At 46.3% G+C, this 24,546-nt stretch overlaps 1 protein-coding gene across 1 annotated transcript in view; it reads right to left on the minus strand.

Moving 5' to 3' along the window:
* scarb2b (scavenger receptor class B, member 2b) overlaps nt 1-24,546 on the minus strand; it is a 77,940-nt gene that overhangs the window by 16,641 nt on the left and 36,753 nt on the right. Inside the window, exons 6-8 of the mRNA XM_076986379.1 lie at nt 9,523-9,642; nt 6,317-6,495; nt 1,689-1,807 (exon numbers count right to left, since the gene is read on the minus strand). Of these exons, the coding sequence (XP_076842494.1) occupies nt 1,689-1,807; nt 6,317-6,495; nt 9,523-9,642 (418 nt within the window). The remainder of the gene's footprint in view (nt 1-1,688; nt 1,808-6,316; nt 6,496-9,522; nt 9,643-24,546) is intronic.

Consider the following 24,546-nt stretch of genomic DNA (forward strand, 5'->3'; position numbering starts at 1 on the left):
ATTACAGTTTTAGAAAATCACAATTGCTACGACTCTTTACAATCTGGGTTTCGGAAGAGGCATTCTACAGAGACTGCTCTCCTGAGGGTCTCAAATGATCTTTTAATGTCTGCTGATGTTGGTGACTGCTCTGTGTTGGTGCTGCTGGATCTCAGTTCTGCGTTTGATACCATTGATCATGAAATACTGATAAATAGGTTACGTGACTGGGTGGGCATATCTGGAACAGCACTTGATTGGTTTATTTCTTATCTCACTGGGAGAAGTTTCTCAGTTACGATGGGAAATTGCACGTCTGAGGCAACCCCATTAACCTGTGGGGTTCCACAGGGTTCAGTTTTAGGGCCTTTGTTGTTTTCTTTGTATATGTTACCTTTGGGGCAGATTTTAAATAGTTTTAATATTTCCTATCATTTATTTGCTGATGATATTCAGCTTTATTTCTCTTTTAAACCAAGTGAGGTTCATAGTTTGTCTAGGCTATTAGATTGTCTTCAATCAATCAGAGAATGGACCTCAAATAACTTCCTACAGCTAAATGATAACAAGACTGAGGTATTGATCATTGCTCCTGATAGGCTTAGTCAAACGATTAAGCAAAATCTTGGACTTCTTTCCTCTGCTGTCCACACTAGCCTCCGAAATCTGGGAGTTATCTTCGATCAGTCTTTAGCATTTGATTCTCATGTTAAACAGCTGTCAAGATCCTGTTTCTTCCACTTGAGAAATATCAGTAAACTGAGATCTATGGTCTCAACAGCAGATCTAGAGATGCTGATCCATGCGTTTATTTCATCTCGCATAGACTACTGTAATGCCTTGTTTTCATCTCTCAGTGTATCAGCTCGTGGTCGTTTACAGATAATTCAAAACGCTGCAGCGAGGTTACTGACCAAGTCAAGCAGACGGTCTCACATAACACCCATTTTAAAATCCTTACACTGGCTTCCTGTAGAATTCAGGATCCAGTTCAAGATTTTAACTTTAACATACAGAGCACTACACAACACAGCTCCTGTGTATGTCGCTGACCTGCTCCACCCCTACACTTCATCACGATTACTCAGGTCAAACAACCTGAGTTTACTGTCTGTGCCACGCTCATGTCTAAAGACTCGTGGAGACCGAGCATTTAAGGTGGTTGCTCCAAAACTGTGGAACACACTTTCTCCACATTTAAGATCAGCTGACACTGTAGATACTTTTAAAAAACAGCTAAAGACTTTCCTTTTTACGCAGGCGTTTAGTTAGTGGTGGAGGTTGCAGCCGTTGACCTTGTACACTGTATTTTATTTCTGTTCTATAGTGTGTGTTTTTGTGTCTTTGATTTATTTTATTTTATTTTCCGTTGTAAAGCACTTTGTGGCTTGTGCCTGTGAAAAGTGCTATATAAATGTATTTTACTTACTTACTTACTTACTTACCCACTACCACTTACCCTCTACCACTTACCCACTACCACTTACCCTCTACCACTTACCCTCTACCACTTACCCACTACCACTTACCCTCTATCACTTACCCACTACCACTTACCCACTACCACTTACCTACCACTTACCCTCTACCACTTACCCACTACCACTTTTCAGTTTTCTTCCCATTGCATTTGATGTACTAACTGTACATGCACTCTGCAGTAATTCAGTGGTTCCGGCTTTGTCTTATAATTCCACACTGGTGCTTACTGGGTTCAGGTCCAGGAATGTCTGGTGCTGATCATGGATTGGTGTGAGTCCCTCGATGGCATCAACATACTTCTTATCACCAAGGTAGAAATGAGGGAAGGAGACTATAACAGGAGCACCTGGAGAAGAGAGCAGCCAAAACTATCAATGGAAACTACAAACAAATGTAGTAAAGCAGGGGTTCTCAACTGGTCTCAGCCCGGGACCCACTTTTTCTCATTGTCATTAAGTCGCGACCCATTATAGAAATAAAAGTTGTAGCTTGCCATACACCATGCACTTTATGTAATACAACTTGTTAGGTGGTCTTATGAAGGACCTTTTAAAAGCTATTGAAATTATTTTAAAAAACAGAGTATGTAGTGCTCTGGGGCCTTCACGACCGCCCCTTGCGTCCGTGTTAAGGTAATTTGTAGACGTGCCTTAGACGTTGCAGTGGTGAAAGTTGCACATTTAAAATAACATGTTGTCTGCTATTTAAAATACGTCTATTCCTGACGTAAACAAAGTTGTAGATGTTTGTCTTAGTTGCCAGAAATAAGAATTTTCCTATTCTGGCACTTTTGCTAATACTGTCAAAGTTATTGAAGAAAGAATTAAGAATATGTGAACGTGAAACAAACTTTACTAGTATGCATACGAGTGACTTTTGATACCATTAAAATTACCTTAAAACTATGTACAGCTATAAAGAAGTGTGTCCTCTTTGGGTCCAACACAGAGATACGGTCTCTGGTCCGACAGAGATGTAGACTGGAAAAAATGCGATATTTTTCGCTTGGCCATTTTCAACGCTTAGGGATTAGCGCTCCGCTGCTTTGCGAGTCACGCTGGTGATCAGATTCCCGCATTTGTTGATGGGGAGTGAAATAATTATATTACTCGCAAATTTAAATTTATGGTCGCTATTGCGACTATTTTAGTCGCAATCTGGAGCCCTGTCATGTCTGACGGGTGCCTCTCTGTCTTTTTTCAGGATAAAAGGTGAGTACAAAATTAGAAGAGTAGCATATTAATTTTTTTACAAACTGTCCGCGACCCACCCAGAACGTGTCCGCGACCCACTTTTGGGTCGCGACCCACCAGTTGAGAATCACTGTAGTAAAGGAAAACCTGAACACCCTCACTTGTATGACCCCTCACCTACACCTTAACCTCCACCTACACCTTAACCCTAACCTAAACTTTAACCCTCACCTAAACCTTAACCCTCACCTACACCTTAACCCTAACCTAAACCTTAACTTTCATCTAAACTTTAACCCTCACCTACACCTTAACCCTCAACTAACCCTCACCCTCACCTACACCTTAACCCTAACCTACACCTTAACCTTCACCTAAACCTTAACCCTCACCTACACCTTAACCTTCACCTAAACTTTAACCCTCACCTAAACATTAACCCTAACCTACACCTTAACCCTCACCTAACCTTCATCTAAACCTTAACCTTCACCTACACCTTAACCTTCACCTACACCTTAACCTTCACCTAAACATTAACCCTAACCTACACCTTAACCCTCACCTAACCTTCACCTAAACCTTAACCCTCACCTACACCTTAACCCTAACCTACACCTTAACCCTCACCTAACCTTCACCTAAACCTTAACCCTCACCTAACCTTCACCTAAACCTTAACCCTCACCTAAGCTTTAACCTTCACCTACACCTTAACCCTCACCTAACCTCTAATGCTAACCCTCACCTACACCCTCACCTAACCTAACCCTTAATGCTAACCCACCACCTCACCTAAACCCTAACTCTGCCCTTCAACTGGGCATCTCTTAGAGTTAGGGTTAGACAATCAGCTCAACTGAAACTGGGTTCAACTGGGCATTGAGTTTCAGATGAGTTTGACAGGTGGCCAGCTGGTCTGGCATGTTTCACATAGTGGGTATTGACACATGCTCACTGAATCGAGTGTTCCTCAGAGACTCTTAAAAATGGGAAGTGAGTAATATTCTAACCCCAGAAGATTCACGTACTCCACACATGTGTGCGCACACGTGACATGAGGCTAAAATAACATGTCACTAAAATAAAATATCACTCTGCATCATAGGTGCGGTGTCAGAGTGTCTGCGTGGCCATGTGTGTGCACATTATGAACCCCAACCAAAAACCTGCCTGACACACATGTGCATGTGTGTGAGTGTATGTATGTGTACGTGTGCTTTTGTGTGCATGGCAAGGTGATTAGGCTAGGGCTGGGGTGCCCATTACGTCGAAGGAAGTGTTGGTCGATCACGAAGGAAGTGTGGGTAGATCGCATGACAGTGGATGAATGACACTGCACTGACGGTTGTATATTGATTGACATACATGTTAGCCAATCTGAAGTCTAGGGTTTGACACATGAAAACTTGTGGGCACCCCTAGGCTAGGGAGTCATAGTTTAAGTCTAAATCTAAGCCCAGAGACAGTCCTACAACTGTATCTGAGTGCCTCAAATCCAGTCCAACTGTATCTGATCACCTCAAACCCAGTCCTACAACTGTATCTGAGCATCTCAAACCCAGTCCTACAACTGTATCTGAGCGCCTCAAACCCAAACCCAGTCCTACAACTGTATCTGAGCACCTCAAACCCAGTCCTACAACTGTATCTGAGCACCTCAAACCCAAACCCAGTCCTACAACTGTATCTGAGCACATCAAACCCAAACCCAGTCCTACAACTGTATCTGAGCACCTCAAACCCAAACCCAGTCCTACAACTGTATCTGAGCACATCAAACCCAAACCCAGTCCTACAACTGTATCTGAGCACCTCAAACCCAGTCCTACAACTGTATCTGAGCACCTCAAACCCAAACCCAGTCCTACAACTGTATCTGAGCACCTCAGACCCAAACCCAGTCCTACAACTGTATCTGAGCACATCAAACCCAAACCCAGTCCTACAACTGTATCTGAGCACCTCAAACCCAGTCCTACAACTGTATCTGAGCACATCAAACCCAAACCCAGTCCTACAACTGTATCTGAGCACCTCAAACCCAGTCCTACAACTGTATCTGAGCACATCAAACCCAAACCCAGTCCTACAACTGTATCTGAGCACCTCAAACCCAAACCCAGTCCTACAACTGTATCTGAGCTCCTCAGCCCAGTCCTGCTCTACAGTGCAGTACTGGCCTCCAGCAGATACATGGAGAGGTGAAGTGAGGCAGTGCCCAGTGTCTCGATTATGATGCCTGATCTCACAGCTGAACCTGCTTAAGTAGAGCAGTGTGAGTGCACTTAGGGCAGTGTGAGAGCACTTAGAGCAGTGTGAGAGCACTTGGAGCAGTGTGAGAGCACTTAGGGCAGTGTGAGGGCACGTAGGGCAGTGTGAGGGCACTTAGAGCAGTGTGAGAGGACTTAGAGCAGTGTGAGAGCACTTGGAGCAGTGTGAGAGCACTTAGGGCAGTGTGAGAGCACTAAAGCCCCCCGCACACAGCGAGCAACTAGCTCGGTGTCGTCAGGATATGGTGTCTCAACCAAATGAAAATGCTGCTATGTGTTTCATAAACACATGTTTCACGACACCAAATTGATTAAATTATTATTTTTTTGTTCTATCACCAAATTCGATGTAATAAATAATGGTTGTTATTTATTATTTGTTCAACTTCTTTCTTTACTTTTGATTAGTGGTGGGTTGTTAACTGCGTTAACGACGAAGTGTCATGTGACTCCAAGCGAGCTTCCAATTGGCTGGTGACGAAAAGTTGCTGAGCCAAATTGCTCAGCCGAGCGCACTGTGAGATTTCGGGCACGCGTGCCAGAAAATATCAAACACGTTAGATAAATGTCTCACAGGCTCAAGAGGCAGAGAATTCTGTCTCAAGCGTCCGCACACGGCGAGCAACTAGCTGAGCAAACGGGCACGCGTGACCGTTTGCTCAGCTAGTTGCTCGCTGTGTGCGGGGGGCTTTAGGGCAGTGTGAGGGCACTTAGGGCAGTGTGAGAGCACTTAGAGCAGTGTGAGAGAGGAAGAGGATGAGGGGGCCAGTGATAACCTGATAATGTGAGAGGGCCTTTATAAGGAGCCAGAGGAAATGTTGGAGGACAGCAACTGTAACCCAGTAATCTGGTTACAGGATGTGGAGAGAGTGATGACACCAGCTGCAGTATTCCCAGGGGATTGCAGGGAGAGCGACCAAGTGTTTCAGTGCTGCACTAAGTGAGGGGTGAAGTCTGGAGACATAGGGTCTGTCTCAAAACCTCGTGAGCTGTCTGCATAGACAGCATTTTACAACATAGTGTGCACACACCCGAGACATAGGCCGTCCCAATTCTTAGATTTTCATGATGTCTTAGATCAATATCAATTTATATCATTAAGATTGTCCTCCATAATATCATTAAGACTGTCCCCCATAATATCGTTAAGACTCTTCTCATTAGGGTTCACACACATAGTGTGGGAAACCTATTGTAATTGCTCGGATTTTTCTTCTTTCTTTCTTATTATTATTATTTTTCTCCGCATAAAACGCATACTGCAGCCTAGTTAATATTATTAGTATAGATTTATATGAATATTATTATTATTATAAGTACAGATTTATATGAATATGAATATTAGTATGTAATATTAGCATAGATTTTTTATGAAGAAGGTGGTACCACCTTTGCGACACACGGCTACGTTCAACACGCCATCATCCAGGCATTTGTCCTGGGGGAGGCAAAAGCCCTCATTTTCCGGATTGTTCTTGGGGCTGGCCAGCACCTCGTGGGGAGGGGTGTATCGGTACGCCAGGATCCCTTTAACCTCCACCTCCTTCTCAAACAGCATGTAGATGGACCTGGAGAAGGTGCAGAAAAAGAGGTTGGAAACACGAGGATAATGACAGTCAGAGTCACTTTCCTTGTACCTTCGTCTCAAATAATCTAGGTGATCCTTTTAAAACAGTACATGACGTATATTTCTCCTTTTTCACCCCTCTCCTAAAATAAGATCCTTTTGAAAGAGTTCAAACAATTAATGAATATTACACTTGAAAACGTTCTGCACCTGATCATTTGTTCTTATTGCATAATACTAAACAAAATAACTTATGTACGGTATAATAAAATGTACTTCGTGTACTAGATTTAACAATGATATATTTATTCTAACCCATAGGCCCAGGGTGGAGGCCCAGGGTGGAGGCCCATGGTTTAATGTAGCTGAGCTACACCGTGATCCATAGGTGGTCTGCAGCACATATTGGCCTGAGGGATCCAGGAGGAACAAGACCATTGTTCACAATGTGAACACTCCTCCCAGCAGGGGCAACAAGCAGGGCATTACTGTGGTCTAAATACAGCACACCATAAACAAGGCTACAGGAACTAGGGTTTATTGCTTGTGGACTCTTTATCCAATCCTAATTCTAACCCTAACTCTAACCCTAACCCTAAAGCCTAAACCCTAACTCTCAAGGTTTTCCTACTAATATTGCTTTCACTGGTCTAGATGGGAGCAGCCACACCTTTTGCTCCTGCCCCCCCCACCCCATCCATCCCTCTCCACCCCACCTACCATATCCTCCCCTTTCCACCCCTCCTGCCCCTACCCACCCCATCCTCTCTCTCCTCTCTCTCTCTTCTCTCCTCCACCCTTCACGATGGAGTATTTTCTCCCATGGTCTTCCAGTGTTTGTTGTAGGATCATTGTTCTAAGGAGGAAGAGTCTGTTAGATCATCAACTACTCCCACTTCCCTTTAAAAACCAGGCTAAAAGTCATCTGTGAAGGAGCATGAAAGACACACACACACACACACACACACACACACACTCAGGGTCAGGAACACCCCTAATGACCCAGTAGATGATGTGGTTTACAAACAAAACAGATATCACCAGATATCCCAGCCACAAGAGTGAGCTCACGTTCATGCTGTGCACATTCCTTCCGTGCTAAACAAAGAGGGCATGGATAAGGTGTGGGGGGGGTAAGGAGGGGGGGTTTGTAGGTCAGGGGTCTCACTGAAAATACCTCCCTCCCACTCATCATGGTATCATCAACAGAGCACGGGGCCTCCAGGTGAAAGGTCACCCAGAACAGCAGTGACAACGAACAGCGACCGGTGGACAGAATGGAACATGAAACTGAACATTTTAACTGAACAATAAACAGAGCTCAGGCCTCTAGATCAGAGATAATAATAATACACAATAAACAGCTCAGGCCTCTAGATCAGAGATAATAATACACAATAAACAGCTCAGGGAGTTTTAAGGGAGATTATGTTAATTGGAGAGTAAAGGGAGATTAAAGGGGGAGTAAAGGGGAGTAAAGAGAGATTAAATGGAAATTAAAGGGGGAGTAAAGAGAGAGTAAAGAGAGATTAAATGGAGATTAAAGGGGGAGTAAAGAGAGAGTAAAGAGAGATTAAATGGAGATTAAAGGGGGAGTAAAGAGAGAGTAAAGAGAAATTAAAGGGAGATTAAAGGGGGAGTAAAGAGAAATTAAAGGGATATTAAAGGGAGAGTAAAGAGAGATTAAATGGAGATTAAAGGGGGAGTAAAGAGAGAGTAAAGAGAAATTAAAGGGAGATTAAAGGGGGAGTAAAGAGAAATTAAAGGGAGAGTAAAGAGAGATTAAATGGAGATTAAAGGGGGAGTAAAGAGAGAGTAAAGAGAAATTAAAGGGAGATTAAAGGGGGAGTAAAGAGAAATTAAAGGGAGATTAAAGGGAGAGTAAAGAGAGATTAAATGGAAATTAAAGGGGGAGTAAAGAGAGAGTAAAGAGAGATTAAATGGAGATTAAAGGGGGAGTAAAGAGAGAGTAAAGAGAAATTAAAGGGAGATTAAAGGGGGAGTAAAGAGAAATTAAAGGGAGATTAAAGGGAGAGTAAAGAGAGATTAAATGGAGATTAAAGGGGGAGTAAAGAGAGAGTAAAGAGAAATTAAAGGGAGATTAAAGGGAGAGTAAAGGGGGAGTAAAGGGAGATTAAAGGGAGATTAAAGGGGAGTAAAGGGAGATTAAATGGAGATTAAAGGGGGAGTAAAGAGAGAGTAAAGAGAAATTAAATGGAGATTAAAGGGAGAGTAAAGGGGGAGTAAAGGGAGATTAAATGGGGAATAAAGGGAGAAGCTAAAACCTTTTAATAAGTGCATGGAATGTTCTATTTTCTATATTTTGTTTCCCACTGAACGCAGACCTGGTGCTCATTTCCTAACGAGTCAGGGAAGCTCTTCCTGTTTGCTTAGCTAAGGAGATAAGAACATTTACACAAGTCCTGTGGCTCTGGGCCCATGAACATCCACCAGCACCTGTGAAGGTGCCCAGCAGAAGGAACGGAACAAGGAACTCGTGCCAACAGCACAGTGCTGCTGAATGCGGGTGAAGGGTCACAACTGTGTGAAAGGCCTTGGAGCTCAGAACTGAAAATGACGCATTGCGATACAATGAAAGGAACAATCCTGAAATGCTGATACTGCTGTCATGTGTTTTCAATATTTCTGTGGATGGCTGCGAGATCAAATAGATAACCGAAGGCGACCCACAATGCACTGCAACAGGTTAGTGCGTTCTCCTCTTAGCTGTGCGGAGCTTGAGGAGAAGTGGCTGTTTCTCACTACGACTCGTATCTCATATTTGACATATTGAATCCACAGTATTCTCCACAGAGGCTTTAATGGAGCCTCTGAACATGGGGAACTTTTCTTAGAAGAAATCTGTAAATCTGCATACAGCCCTCCATTCACCCATCCTGGATTGGTGGCCAGCAGATGTTGAGGCGTTTACCTGCACAGGTGTTGAGGCATTTACCTGCATAGGTGTTGAGGCGGTTACCTGCACAGGTGTTGAGGTGTTTATCTGCACAAGTACTAAGGTATTTACCTGCACAGGTCTGCTGTAAAGACATCCAGACGCTCCTGCTTGGTCAGGAAGGGGTGGAAGGCACTGCCGTCTGTCCCATTGATCATGTTGCTCTGATTGGTGTTCCAGAAGGACATCAGTCTGCAGAAAAACATTATCTTCACACACTATACCAATACTTCACTGTAGGACGGGCTTCAGCTGCGTTAAACTCCTGCACTATACCAATACTTCACTGTAGGACGGGCTTCAGCTGCGTTAAACTCCTGCACTATACCAATACTTCACTGTAAGACGGGCTTCAGCTGCGTTAAACTCCTGCACTATACCAATACTTCACTGTTGGACGGGTTCAGCTGCATTAAACTCCTGCACTATACCAATACTTCACTGTAGGACGGGTTCAGCTGCATTAAACTCCTGCACTATACCAATACTTCACTGTAGGACGGGCTGCAGCTGCGTTAAACTCCTGCACTATACCAATACTTCACTGTTGGACGGGCTTCAGCTGCGTTAAACTCCTGCACTATACCAATACTTCACTGTAGGACGGGCTTCAGCTGCGTTAAACTCCTGCACTATACCAATACTTCACTGTAGGACGGGCTTCAGCTGCGTTCAACTCCTGCACTATACCAATACTTCACTGTAGGACGGGTTCAGCTGCGTTAAACTCCTGCACTATACCAATACTTTACTGTAGGACGGGCTGCAGCTGCGTTAAACTCCTGCACTATACCAATACTTCACTGTAGGACGGGCTTCAGCTGCGTTAAACTCCTGCACTATACCAATACTTCACTGTAGGACGGGCTTCAGCTGCGTTAAACTCCTGCACTATACCAATACTTCACTGTAGGATGTGCTTTAGCTGCGTTAAACTCCTGCACTATACCAATACTTCACTGTAGGACGAGCTTTAGCTGCGTTAAACTCCTGCACTATACCAATACTTCACTGTAGGATGGGCTTTAGATGCGTTAAACTCCTGCACTATACCAATACTTCACTGTAGGACGAGCTTCAGCTGCGTTAAACTCCTGCACTATACCAATACTTCACTGTAGGACGGTCTTCAGCTGTGTTTAAATGCCTGCACTATACCATACTTCACTGTAGTACAGGTTTCAGCTGCGTTAAACTCCTGCACTATACCAATAATTCACTGTAGGATGGGCTTCAGCTACATTTAAACTCCTGCACTATACCAATACTTCACTGTAGGATGGGCTTCAGCTGTGTTTAAACTCCTGCACTATACCAATACTTCACTGTAGGATGGGCTTCAGCTGTGTTTAAACTCCTGCACTATACCAATACTTCACTGTAGGATGAGCTTTAGCTGCGTTAAACTCCTGCACTATACCAATACTTCACTGTAGGACAGGCTTTAGCTGCGTTAAACTCCTGCACTATACCAATACTTCACTGTAGGACGGGTTCAGCTCCGTTAAACTCCTGCACTATACCAATACTTCACTGTAGGACGGGTTCAGCTGAGTTAAACTCCTGCACTATACCAATACTTCACTGTAGGACGGGCTTCAGCTGCATTAAACTCCTGCACTATACCAATACTTCACTGTAGGATGAGCTTTAGCTGCGTTAAACTCCTGCACTATACCAATACTTCACTGTAGGATGGGCTTCAGCTGCGTTAAACTCCTGCACTATACCAATACATCACTGTAGGACGGCCTTTAGCTGTGTTAAACTCCTGCACTATACCAATACTTCACTGTAGGACGAGCTTTAGCTGCGTTAAACTCCTGCACTATACCAATACTTCACTGTAGGACGGGCTTTAGCTGCGTTAAACTCCTGCACTATACCAATACTTCACTGTAGGACGAGCTTCAGCTGCGTTAAACTCCTGCACTATACCAATACTTCACTGTAGGATGGGCTTCAGTTTCGTTTAAACTCCTGCACTATACCAATACTTCACTGTAGGACGGTCTTCAGCTGTGTTTAAACTCCTGCACTATACCAATACTTCACTGTAGGACAGGCTTCAGCTGCGTTAAACTCCTGCACTATACCAATACTTCACTGTAGGACGGGCTTCAGCTACATTTAAACTCCTGCACTATACCAATACTTCACTGTAGGATGGGCTGCAGCTGTGTTTAAACTCCTGCACTATACCAATACTTCACTGTAGGATGGGCTTCAGCTGTGTTTAAACTCCTGCACTATACCAATACTTCACTGTAGGATGAGCTTCAGCTGTGTTTAAACTCCTGCACTATACCAATACTTCACTGTAGGACGAGCTTCAGCTGCGTTAAACTCCTGCACTATACCAATACTTCACTGTAGGACGGTCTTCAGCTGTGTTTAAACTCCTGCACTATACCAATACTTCACCGTAGGATGGGCTTCAGCTGCGTTAAACTCCTGCATAATACCAATACTTCACTGTAGGACGGGCTTTAGCTGCGTTAAACTCCTGCACTATACCAATACTTCACTGTAGGACGGGTTCAGCTGCGTTAAACTCCTGCACTATACCAATACTTCACTGTAGGACGGGCTTCAGCTGCGTTAAACTCCTGCACTATACCAATACTTCACTGTAGGACGGGCTTCAGCTGTGTTTAAACTCCTGCACTATACCAATACTTCACTGTAGGATGAGCTTCAGCTGTGTTTAAACTCCTGCACTATACCAATACTTCACTGTAGGACGAGCTTCAGCTGCGTTAAACTCCTGCACTATACCAATACTTCACTGTAGGACGGTCTTCAGCTGTGTTTAAACTCCTGCACTATACCAATACTTCACCGTAGGATGGGCTTCAGCTGCGTTAAACTCCTGCATAATACCAATACTTCACTGTAGGACGGGCTTTAGCTGCGTTAAACTCCTGCACTATACCAATACTTCACTGTAGGACGGGTTCAGCTGCGTTAAACTCCTGCACTATACCAATACTTCACCGTAGGACGGGCTTCAGCTGTGTTAAACTCCTGCACTATACCAATACTTCACTGTAGGACGGGCTTCAGCTGTGTTTAAACTCCTGCACTATACCAATACTTCACTGTAGGACGGACTTCAGCTGCGTTAAACTCCTGCACTATACCAATACTTCACTGTAGGACGGGCTTCAGCTGCATTTAAACTCCTGCACTATACCAATACTTCACTGTAGGACGAGCTTCAGCTGCGTTAAACTCCTGCACTATACCAATACTTCACTTTAGGACGGTTTTCAGCTGTGTTTAAACTCCTTCACTATACCAATACTTCACTGTAGGACGGGCTTCAGCTGCGTTAAACTCCTGCACTATACCAATACTTCACTGTAGGACGGTCTTCAGCTGTGTTTAAACTCCTGCACTATACCAATACTTCACTGTAGGATGGGCTTCAGCTGCGTTAAACTCCTGCATAATACCAATACTTCACTGTAGGATGAGCTTTAGCTGCGTTAGACTCCTGCACTATACCAATACTTCACTGTAGGACGAGCTTTAGCTGCGTTAAACTCCTGCACTATACCAATACTTCACTATAGGATGCGCTTCAGCTTCGTTTAAACTCCTGCACTATACCAATACTTCACTGTAGGACGGTCTTCAGCTGTGTTTAAACTCCTGCACTATACCAATACTTCACTGTAGGACGGGCTTCAGCTACATTTAAACTCCTGCACTATACCAATACTTCACTGTAGGACGAGCTTCAGCTGCGTTAAACTCCTGCACTATACCAATACTTCACTGTAGGATGGGCTTCAGCTTCGTTTAAACTCCTGCACTATACCAATACTTCACTGTAGGACGGTCTTCAGCTGTGTTTAAACTCCTGCACTATACCAATACTTCACTGTAGGACAGGCTTCAGCTGTGTTAAACTCCTGCACTATACCAATACTTCACTGTAGGACGGGCTTTAGCTACATTTAAACTCCTGCACTATACCAATACTTCACTGTAGGATGGGCTGCAGCTGTGTTTAAACTCCTGCACTATACCAATACTTCACTGTAGGATGGGCTTCAGCTGTGTTTAAACTCCTGCACTATACCAATACTTCACTGTAGGATGAGCTTCAGCTGTGTTTAAACTCCTGCACTATACCAATACTTCACTGTAGGACGAGCTTCAGCTGCGTTAAACTCCTGCACTATACCAATACTTCACTGTAGGACGGGTTCAGCTGCGTTAAACTCCTGCACTATACCAATACTTCACTGTAGGACGGGCTTCAGCTGCGTTAAACTCCTGCACTATACCAATACTTCACTGTAGGACGGGCTTCAGCTGTGTTTAAACTCCTGCACTATACCAATACTTCACTGTAGGATGAGCTTCAGCTGTGTTTAAACTCCTGCACTATACCAATACTTCACTGTAGGACGGGCTTCAGCTGTGTTTAAACTCCTGCACTATACCAATACTTCACTGTAGGATGAGCTTCAGCTGTGTTTAAACTCCTGCACTATACCAATACTTCACTGTAGGACGGTCTTCAGCTGTGTTTAAACTCCTGCACTATACCAATACTTCACCGTAGGATGGGCTTCAGCTGCGTTAAACTCCTGCATAATACCAATACTTCACTGTAGGACGGGCTTTAGCTGCGTTAAACTCCTGCACTATACCAATACTTCACTGTAGGACGGGTTCAGCTGCGTTAAACTCCTGCACTATACCAATACTTCACCGTAGGACGGGCTTCAGCTGCGTTAAACTCCTGCACTATACCAATACTTCACTGTAGGACGGGCTTCAGCTGTGTTTAAACTCCTGCACTATACCAATACTTCACTGTAGGACGGACTTCAGCTGCGTTAAACTCCTGCACTATACCAATACTTCACTGTAGGACGGGCTTCAGCTGCATTTAAACTCCTGCACTATACCAATACTTCACTGTAGGACGAGCTTCAGCTGCGTTAAACTCCTGCACTATACCAATACTTCACTTTAGGACGGTTTTCAGCTGTGTTTAAACTCCTTCACTATACCAATACTTCACTGTAGGACGGGCTTCAGCTGCGTTAAACTCCTGCACTATACCAATACTTCACTGTAGGACGGTCTTCAGCTGTGTTTAAACTCCTGCACTATACCAATACTTCACCGTAGGATGGGCTTCAGCTGCGTTAAACTCCTGCATAATACCAATACTTCACTGTAGGATGAGCTTTAGCTGCGTTAGACTCCTGCACTATACCAATACTTCACTGTAGGACGAGCTTTAGCTGCGTTAAACTCCTGCACTATACCAATACTTCACTATAGGATGCGCTTCAGCTTCGTTTAAACTCCTGCACTATACCAATACTTCACTGTAGGACGGTCTTCAGCTGTGTTTAAACTCCTGCACTATACCAATACTTCACTGTAGGACGGGCTTCAGCTACATTTAAACTCCTGCACTATACCAATACTTCACTGTAGGACGAGCTTCAGCTGCGTTAAACTCCTGCACTATACCAATACTTCACTGTAGGATGGGCTTCAGCTTCGTTTAAACTCCTGCACTATACCAATACTTCACTGTAGGACGGTCTTCAGCTGTGTTTAAACTCCTGCACTATACCAATACTTCACTGTAGGACGGGTTCAGCTGCGTTAAACTCCTGCACTATACCAATACTTCACTGTAGGACGGGCTTCAGCTGCGTTAAACTCCTGCACTATACCAATACTTCACTGTAGGACGGGCTTCAGCTGTGTTTAAACTCCTGCACTATACCAATACTTCACTGTAGGATGAGCTTCAGCTGTGTTTAAACTCCTGCACTATACCAATACTTCACTGTAGGACGGGCTTCAGCTGTGTTTAAACTCCTGCACTATACCAATACTTCACTGTAGGATGAGCTTCAGCTGTGTTTAAACTCCTGCACTATACCAATACTTCACTGTAGGACGGTCTTCAGCTGTGTTTAAACTCCTGCACTATACCAATACTTCACCGTAGGATGGGCTTCAGCTGCGTTAAACTCCTGCATAATACCAATACTTCACTGTAGGACGGGCTTTAGCTGCGTTAAACTCCTGCACTATACCAATACTTCACTGTAGGACGGGTTCAGCTGCGTTAAACTCCTGCACTATACCAATACTTCACCGTAGGACGGGCTTCAGCTGCGTTAAACTCCTGCACTATACCAATACTTCACTGTAGGACGGGCTTCAGCTGTGTTTAAACTCCTGCACTATACCAATACTTCACTGTAGGACGGACTTCAGCTGCGTTAAACTCCTGCACTATACCAATACTTCACTGTAGGACGGGCTTCAGCTGCATTTAAACTCCTGCACTATACCAATACTTCACTGTAGGACGAGCTTCAGCTGCGTTAAACTCCTGCACTATACCAATACTTCACTTTAGGACGGTTTTCAGCTGTGTTTAAACTCCTTCACTATACCAATACTTCACTGTAGGACGGGCTTCAGCTGCGTTAAACTCCTGCACTATACCAATACTTCACTGTAGGACGGTCTTCAGCTGTGTTTAAACTCCTGCACTATACCAATACTTCACCGTAGGATGGGCTTCAGCTGCGTTAAACTCCTGCATAATACCAATACTTCACTGTAGGATGAGCTTTAGCTGCGTTAGACTCCTGCACTATACCAATACTTCACTGTAGGACGAGCTTTAGCTGCGTTAAACTCCTGCACTATACCAATACTTCACTATAGGATGCGCTTCAGCTTCGTTTAAACTCCTGCACTATACCAATACTTCACTGTAGGACGGTCTTCAGCTGTGTTTAAACTCCTGCACTATACCAATACTTCACTGTAGGACGGGCTTCAGCTACATTTAAACTCCTGCACTATACCAATACTTCACTGTAGGACGAGCTTCAGCTGCGTTAAACTCCTGCACTATACCAATACTTCACTGTAGGATGGGCTTCAGCTTCGTTTAAACTCCTGCACTATACCAATACTTCACTGTAGGACGGTCTTCAGCTGTGTTTAAACTCCTGCACTATACCAATACTTCACTGTAGGACAGGCTTCAGCTGTGTTAAACTCCTGCACTATACCAATACTTCACTGTAGGACGGGCTTTAGCTACATTTAAACTCCTGCACTATACCAATACTTCACTGTAGGATGGGCTGCAGCTGTGTTTAAACTCCTGCACTATACCAATACTTCACTGTAGGATGGGCTTCAGCTGTGTTTAAACTCCTGCACTATACCAATACTTCACTGTAGGATGAGCTTCAGCTGTGTTTAAACTCCTGCACTATACCAATACTTCACTGTAGGACGAGCTTCAGCTGCGTTAAACTCCTGCACTATACCAATACTTCACTGTAGGACGGTCTTCAGCTGTGTTTAAACTCCTGCACTATACCAATACTTCACCGTAGGATGGGCTTCAGCTGCGTTAAACTCCTGCATAATACCAATACTTCACTGTAGGACGGGCTTTAGCTGCGTTAAACTCCTGCACTATACCAATACTTCACTGTAGGACGGGTTCAGCTGCGTTAAACTCCTGCACTATACCAATACTTCACTGTAGGACGGGCTTCAGCTGCGTTAAACTCCTGCACTATACCAATACTTCACTGTAGGACGGGCTTCAGCTGTGTTTAAACTCCTGCACTATACCAATACTTCACTGTAGGATGAGCTTCAGCTGTGTTTAAACTCCTGCACTATACCAATACTTCACTGTAGGACGAGCTTCAGCTGCGTTAAACTCCTGCACTATACCAATACTTCACTGTAGGACGGTCTTCAGCTGTGTTTAAACTCCTGCACTATACCAATACTTCACCGTAGGATGGGCTTCAGCTGCGTTAAACTCCTGCATAATACCAATACTTCACTGTAGGACGGGCTTTAGCTGCGTTAAACTCCTGCACTATACCAATACTTCACTGTAGGACGGGTTCAGCTGCGTTAAACTCCTGCACTATACCAATACTTCACCGTAGGACGGGCTTCAGCTGCGTTAAACTCCTGCACTATACCAATACTTCACTGTAGGACGGGCTTCAGCTGTGTTTAAACTCCTGCACTATACCAATACTTCACTGTAGGACGGACTTCAGCTGCGTTAAACTCCTGCACTATACCAATACTTCACTGTAGGACGGGCTTCAGCTGCATTTAAACTCCTGCACTATACCAATACTTCACTGTAGGACGAGCTTCAGCTGCGTTAAACTCCTGCACTATACCAATACTTCACTTTAGGACGGTTTTCAGCTGTGTTTAAACTCCTTCACTATACCAATACTTCACTGTAGGACGGGCTTCAGCTGCGTTAAACTCCTGCACTATACCAATACTTCACTGTAGGACGGTCTTCAGCTGTGTTTAAACTCCTGCACTATACCAATACTTCACCGTAGGATGGGCTTCAGCTGCGTTAAACTCCTGCATAATACCAATACTTCACTGTAGGATGAGCTTTAGCTGCGTTAGACTCCTGCACTATACCAATACTTCACTGTAGGACGGTCTTCAGCTGTGTTTAAACTCCTGCACTATACCAATACTTCACCGTAGGATGGGCTTCAGCTGCGTTAAACTCCTGCATAATACCAATACTTCACTGTAGGACGGGCTTTAGCTGCGTTAAACTCCTGCACTATACCAATACTTCACTGTAGGACGGGCTTCAGCTACATTTAAACTCCTGCACTATACCAATACTTCACTGTAGGACGAGCTTTAGCTGCGTTAAACTCCTGCACTATACCAATACTTCACTGTAGGACGGGCTTCAGCTGTGTTTAAACTCCTGCACTATACCAATACTTCACTGTAGGACGGACTTCAGCTGCGTTAAACTCCTGCACTATACCAATACTTCACTGTAGGACGGGCTTCAGCTGCATTTAAACTCCTGCACTATACCAATACTTCACTGTAGGACGAGCTTCAGCTGCGTTAAACTCCTGCACTATACCAATACTTCACTTTAGGACGGTTTTCAGCTGTGTTTAAACTCCTTCACTATACCAATACTTCACTGTAGGACGGGCTTCAGCTGCGTTAAACTCCTGCACTATACCAATACTTCACTGTAGGACGGTCTTCAGCTGTGTTTACACTCCTGCACTATACCAATACTTCACCGTAGGATGGGCTTCAGCTGCGTTAAACTCCTGCATAATACCAATACTTCACTGTAGGATGAGCTTTAGCTGCGTTAGACTCCTGCACTATACCAATACTTCACTGTAGGACGAGCTTTAGCTGCGTTAAACTCCTGCACTATACCAATACTTCACTATAGGATGCGCTTCAGCTTCGTTTAAACTCCTGCACTATACCAATACTTCACTGTAGGACGGTCTTCAGCTGTGTTTAAACTCCTGCACTATACCAATACTTCACTGTAGGACGGGCTTCAGCTACATTTAAACTCCTGCACTATACCAATACTTCACTGTAGGACGAGCTTTAGCTGCGTTAAACTCCTGCACTATACAAATACTTCTGTCACGTAGGGCAACGCCCCCTCTCGTAGCTGTCACTCTGGGTTCCCTCATGTCTGTGTTCCCTGCCTGTTTGTCCCGCCCTGCTCGTTTATTTTGATATTCCTCGTTTGTTACCACGCCCCTGTGTCATTGTCATTGTTCATCCAGTTACCCTGTCTGTAAGTACGTCTAGTTATTGCTGCCCAGTCACCCTGTGTTATCTGTTGGTTTCGTTACTCTGCGTTTTACCCGTGTTTGTTTTCCAAGTCCTTAGTATGTCAGTTCGTGTTTCATGTCCGGATTGCTTGCCAGTTATGACCCATGCCTGTTTTATCGACCCTGGTTTTGGTATTCCCTTTATTAAATCTCGCTCCTCTCAGCATTTGTGTCCGTCTCCTCGCTCCGTGGCGCGAGCCACGTTACATAATCACGGATCCAACCAGGACACATCGAGAGAGCGAGACTCCGGTGAGTTTAGTCGCTGTAACGAGTTGTTGGCTGCTTCCGTGCAGTTTAACTCTCATGGGTTACAGCGCGAACGAGCCGGAGACAGGAATACCCCTGGCGCTGTGGGAACAAGGAAGTCTTGTCGCTCACGGAAGAAAGTGCAGTCACTTTTAACTGGCTTTCGCGACGAGACTCCTATTGAGCGCTACGTGTCTGCCCGGCTTGGCGAACACCACAGGCGTGAGCAACCTGTGGTGCAAGCAGCGGGCAGACGGAATGAGCGCACAGACGAGCGTTGGCTTATCCCTCGGTTTGCTCTCGATGGCCACTGCGAGCTCCCGACGCCTCGGAGGAGGCGGAGCCGTCGCAGAGAGAGCAACCGAGAGGCTTCTGTGTCTGTGTGTTCTTCCAGGCTCGCCCAGGACCCCAGTGACGCAGACCTCCCTCCGATGATCCCGGAAGCCGCTCCCCTAAGGCTCCCAAATAATTTTTTGGGGGGGAGTACTAGCCACTCACCCCAGGAGTGGCCGGCTCGGAACCCGGAGGACGTCAGCGCGGCGGACACGCCCCCCGATGACGTCAGTATGGCGGACACGCCCCCCGATGATGTCAGTATGGCGGACACGCCCCCTGATGATGTCAGTATGGCGGACACGCCCCCCGAGGACGTCAGTATGGCGGACACGCCCCCCGAGGACGTCAGTATGGCGGACACGCCCCCCGAGGACGTCAGTGCGGCGACTCCACCCCCCGAGGACGTCAGTGCGGCGACTCTGCCCCCCGAGGACGTCAGTGCGGCGACTCCGCCCCCCGAGGACGTCATGTCACGTCTGCGGCCTGTTCCCGCGATCCCGAGGAGGTCGTCCACGCCTGTTCCCGTTCCCGCTGCCCGTCGGCAGTCCGCGCCGGTTCCAGTTCCCGCTGCCCGTCGGCAGTCCACGCCGGTTCCTGTCCCTGCGACCCAGGAGAGGTTGTCCACGCCGGTTCCTGTCCCTGCAACCCAGGAGAGGTCGTCCACGCCGGTTCCTGTCCCCGCGACCCAGGAGAGGTCGTCCACGCCGGTTCCTGTCCCCGCGACCCAGGAGAGGTCGTCCACGCCAGTTCCTGTCCCTGCAACCCAGGAGAGGTCGTCCACGCCGGTTCCTGTCCCCGCGACCCAGGAGAGGTCGTCCACGCCGGTTCCTGTCCCCGCGACCCAGGAGAGGTCGTCCACGCCAGTTCCTGTCCCCGCGACCCAGGAGAGGTCGTCCACGCCGGTTCCTGTCCCCGCGACCCAGGAGAGGTCGTCCACGCCGGTTCCTGTCCCTGCGACCCAGGAGAGGTCGTCCACGCCGATTCCTGTCCCTGCGACCCAGGAGAGGTCGTCCACGCCGGCTCCTGTTCCCGCTGCCCGCCAGCGGACCCTGCCTGTTCCCGCTGCCCGCCAGCGGACCCTGCCTGTTCCCGCTGCCCGCCAGCGGACCCTGCCTGTTCACGCTGCCCGCCAGCGGACCCTGCCTGTTCCCGCTGCCCGCCGCCCGGCCGCGCCTGTTCCCGCTGCCCACCGCCCGGCCGCGCCTGTGTCCCCAGAGACTGTGCTGCCCTCTATTGGGCCTGGACGTTTTGTGCCCTGTGCCCCCGTCTCTTTGCCCATGTTCCCCTTGCTCCCTTGTTCTGTCCCCGGTTTTGTGTTGGTCCCAGTCCCTGTGGGTGTACCTGTTCGTGTCCTTGTGCCCGTCCCTGTGTCTGTGTCTGGTCGGTCCCTCCAGGTCCCTGTCCCTGTGTCTGTTCCCCAAGTAATCACCCACTTTGTTCCTGTCCCAGTCTCGGTTGTCCAAGCCGTGTTTGCCTCTGTGTGTGCCTCTGCCCTGTCCCCTGGCCCCACTCCCGTGTCTGTCCCCGGTCCTGTCCTGTCCAGTCCTGCTCCCGTGCCTTGCCCTGTCCCTGCCTGTATCGCCATGCCCCGGCCCAGCTCCTGGCCCGTCTCTGGTTCCCCTGTCTTTGTCCCTGCCATGCCCCAGGCCCCATGTCCTGTTCTGCCCGGTCCTGTCCCTCTGGTCTGTCCTGTGTCTGCTGTTCCTGTCCCTCGCCGTGTGCCGTAGTTCCCTGTCCTGTCCTAGTCTGTGTCCCTGTCCTGTCTGCCCTTGCGTGCCCCGGAGTGGCACGCTTTGAGGGGGGGTTCTGTCACGTAGGGCAACGCCCCCTCTCGTAGCTGTCACTCTGGGTTCCCTCATGTCTGTGTTCCCTGCCTGTTTGTCCCGCCCTGCTCGTTTATTTTGATATTCCTCGTTTGTTACCACGCCCCTGTGTCATTTTCATCATCAGTTTGGTTCTATGTATATAAGTCCCGTCATTCCCCAGTCGTGTCATCCGTGATTTTGTCTATCCAGTTTGTTTGTCTGCTTTCGTGTTGCCTTGTTCATCCAGTTACCCTGTCTGTAAGTACGTCTAGGTATTGCTGCCCAGTCACCCTGTGTTATCTGTTGGTTTCGTTACTCTGCATTTTACCCGTGTTTGTTTTCCAAGTCCTTAGTATGTCAGTTCGTGTTTCATGTCCGGATTGCTTGCCAGTTATGACCCATGCCTGTTTTATCGACCCTGGTTTTGGTATTCCCTGTATTAAATCTCGCTCCTCTCAGCATTTGTGTCCGTCTCCTCGCTCCGTGGCGCGAGCCACGTTACAACTTCACTGTAGGACGGGCTTTAGCTGCGTTAAACTCCTGCACTATACCAATACTTCACTGTAGGATGAGCTTTAGCTGCGTTAAACTCCTGCACTATACCAATACTTCACTGTAGGACGGGTTCAGCTGTGTTAAACTCCTGCACTATACCAATACTTCACTGTAGGACGGGTTCAGCTGAGTTAAACTCCTGCACTATACCAATACTTCACTGTAGGACGGGCTTTAGCTGCGTTAAACTCCTGCACTATACCAATACTTCACTGTAGGACGAGCTTCAGCTGCGTTAAACTCCTGCACTATACCAATACTTCACTGTAGGACGGGCTTTAGCTGCGTTTAAACTCCTGCACTATACCAATACTTCACTGTAGGACAGGCTTCAGCTGTGTTTAAACTCCTGCACTATACCAATACTTCACTGTAGGATGGGTTTCAGCTGTGTTTAAACTCCTGCACTATACCAATACTTCACTGTAGGATGAGCTTTAGCTGCGTTAAACTCCTGCACTATACCAATACTTCACTGTAGGACGGGCTTTAGCTGCGTTAAACTCCTGCACTATACCAATACTTCACTGTAGGACAGGTTCAGCTGTGTTGAACTCCTGCACTATACCAATACGTCACTGTAGGACGGGTTCAGCTGAGTTAAACTCCTGCACTATACCAATACGTCACTGTAGGACGGGCTTCAGCTGCGTTAAACTCCTGCACTATACCAATACTTCACTGTAGGACGGGCTTCAGCTGCGTTAAACTCCTGCACTATACCAATACTTCACTGTAGGATGAGCTTTAGCTGCGTTAAACTCCTGCACTATACCAATACTTCACTGTAGGATGGGCTTCAGCTGCGTTAAACTCCTGCACTATACCAATACTTCACTGTAGGACGGGCTTTAGCTGCGTTAAACTCCTGCACTATACCAATACTTCACTGTAGGACGAGCTTTAGCTGCGTTAAACTCCTGCACTATACCAATACTTCACTGTAGGACGGGCTTCAGCTGCGTTAAACTCCTGCACTATACCAATACTTCACTTTAGGACGGTCTTCAGCTGTGTTTAAACTCCTTCACTATACCAATACTTCACTGTAGGATGGGCTTTAGCTGCGTTAAACTCCTGCACTATACCAATACTTCAATGTAGGACGGGTTCCGCTGCGTTAAACTCCTGCACTATACCAATACTTCACTGTAGGACGGGCTTCAGCTGCGTTAAACTCCTGCACTATACCAATACTTCACTGTAGGACGGGCTTCAGCTGTGTTTAAACTCCTGCACTATACCAATACTTCACTGTAGGACGGGCTTCAGCTGCGTTAAACTCCTGCACTATACCAATACTTCACTGTAGGACGGTCTTCAGCTGTGTTTAAACTCCTGCACTATACCAATACTTCACTGTAGGACGGGCTTCAGCTGCGCTAAACTCCTGCACTATACCAATACTTCACTGTAGGACGGTCTTCAGCTGTGTTTAAACTCCTGCACTATACCAATACTTCATTGTAGGACGGGCTTCAGCTGCGTTAAACTCCTGCACTATACCAATACTTCACTGTAGGACAGGCTTCAGCTGCATTTAAACTCCTGCACTATACCAATACTTCACTGTAGGACGGGCTTCAGCTGCGTTAAACTCCTGCACTATACCAATACTTCACTGTAGGGCGGTCTTCAGCTGTGTTTAAACTCCTGCACTATACCAATACTTCCCTGTAGGACGGGCTTCAGCTGCGTTAAACTCCTGCACTATACCAATACTTCACTGTAGGACGGTCTTCAGCTGTGTTTAAACTCCTGCACTATACCAATACTTCACTGTAGGACGGGCTTCAGCTGCGTTAAACTCCTGCACTATACCAATACTTCACTGTAGGACGGGTTCAGCTGAGTTAAACTCCTGCACTATACCAATACTTCACTGTAGGACGGGCTTCAGCTGTGTTTAAACTCCTGCACTATACCAATACTTCACTGTAGGATGGGCTTCAGCTGCGTTAAACTCCTGCACTATACCAATACTTCACTGTAGGATGGGCTTCAGCTGCGTTAAACTCCTGCACTATACCAATACTTCACTGTAGGACAGGCTTCAGCTGTGTTTAAACTCCTGCACTATACCAATACTTCACTGTAGGACGGGCTTCAGCTGTGTTTAAACTGAATTTCTCTTACATGTGACTTCTTATCATTACTGAAACACAACCAGCTACAAGGTCAAAGGTCACACCTTGCGCGCAACAATTTCTCCTCAAAGTCTTATCATGTCAAGACAAGCATGCGATGCGTAATTTTTTACACAGGCAGATTTGGCATTTACACACTGAACACAATAAAAGCCCAAGATTACATCACATAATGTTCCTTCCTAGTATTGTACTGCCTCACATGTAAAAATAATAATTAAATTTATATAAAGTGCCTTTCAAGAAACTGAGGTGAAGGTGAGGTGAGGTGAGGTGAGGTGGAGGTGAGGGGAGGTGAGGGGTGAGGGG

This window comes from Brachyhypopomus gauderio, unplaced genomic scaffold (genome assembly GCF_052324685.1).
Source record: "Brachyhypopomus gauderio isolate BG-103 unplaced genomic scaffold, BGAUD_0.2 sc46, whole genome shotgun sequence".
Taxonomy (NCBI): Eukaryota; Metazoa; Chordata; class Actinopteri; order Gymnotiformes; family Hypopomidae; genus Brachyhypopomus; species Brachyhypopomus gauderio.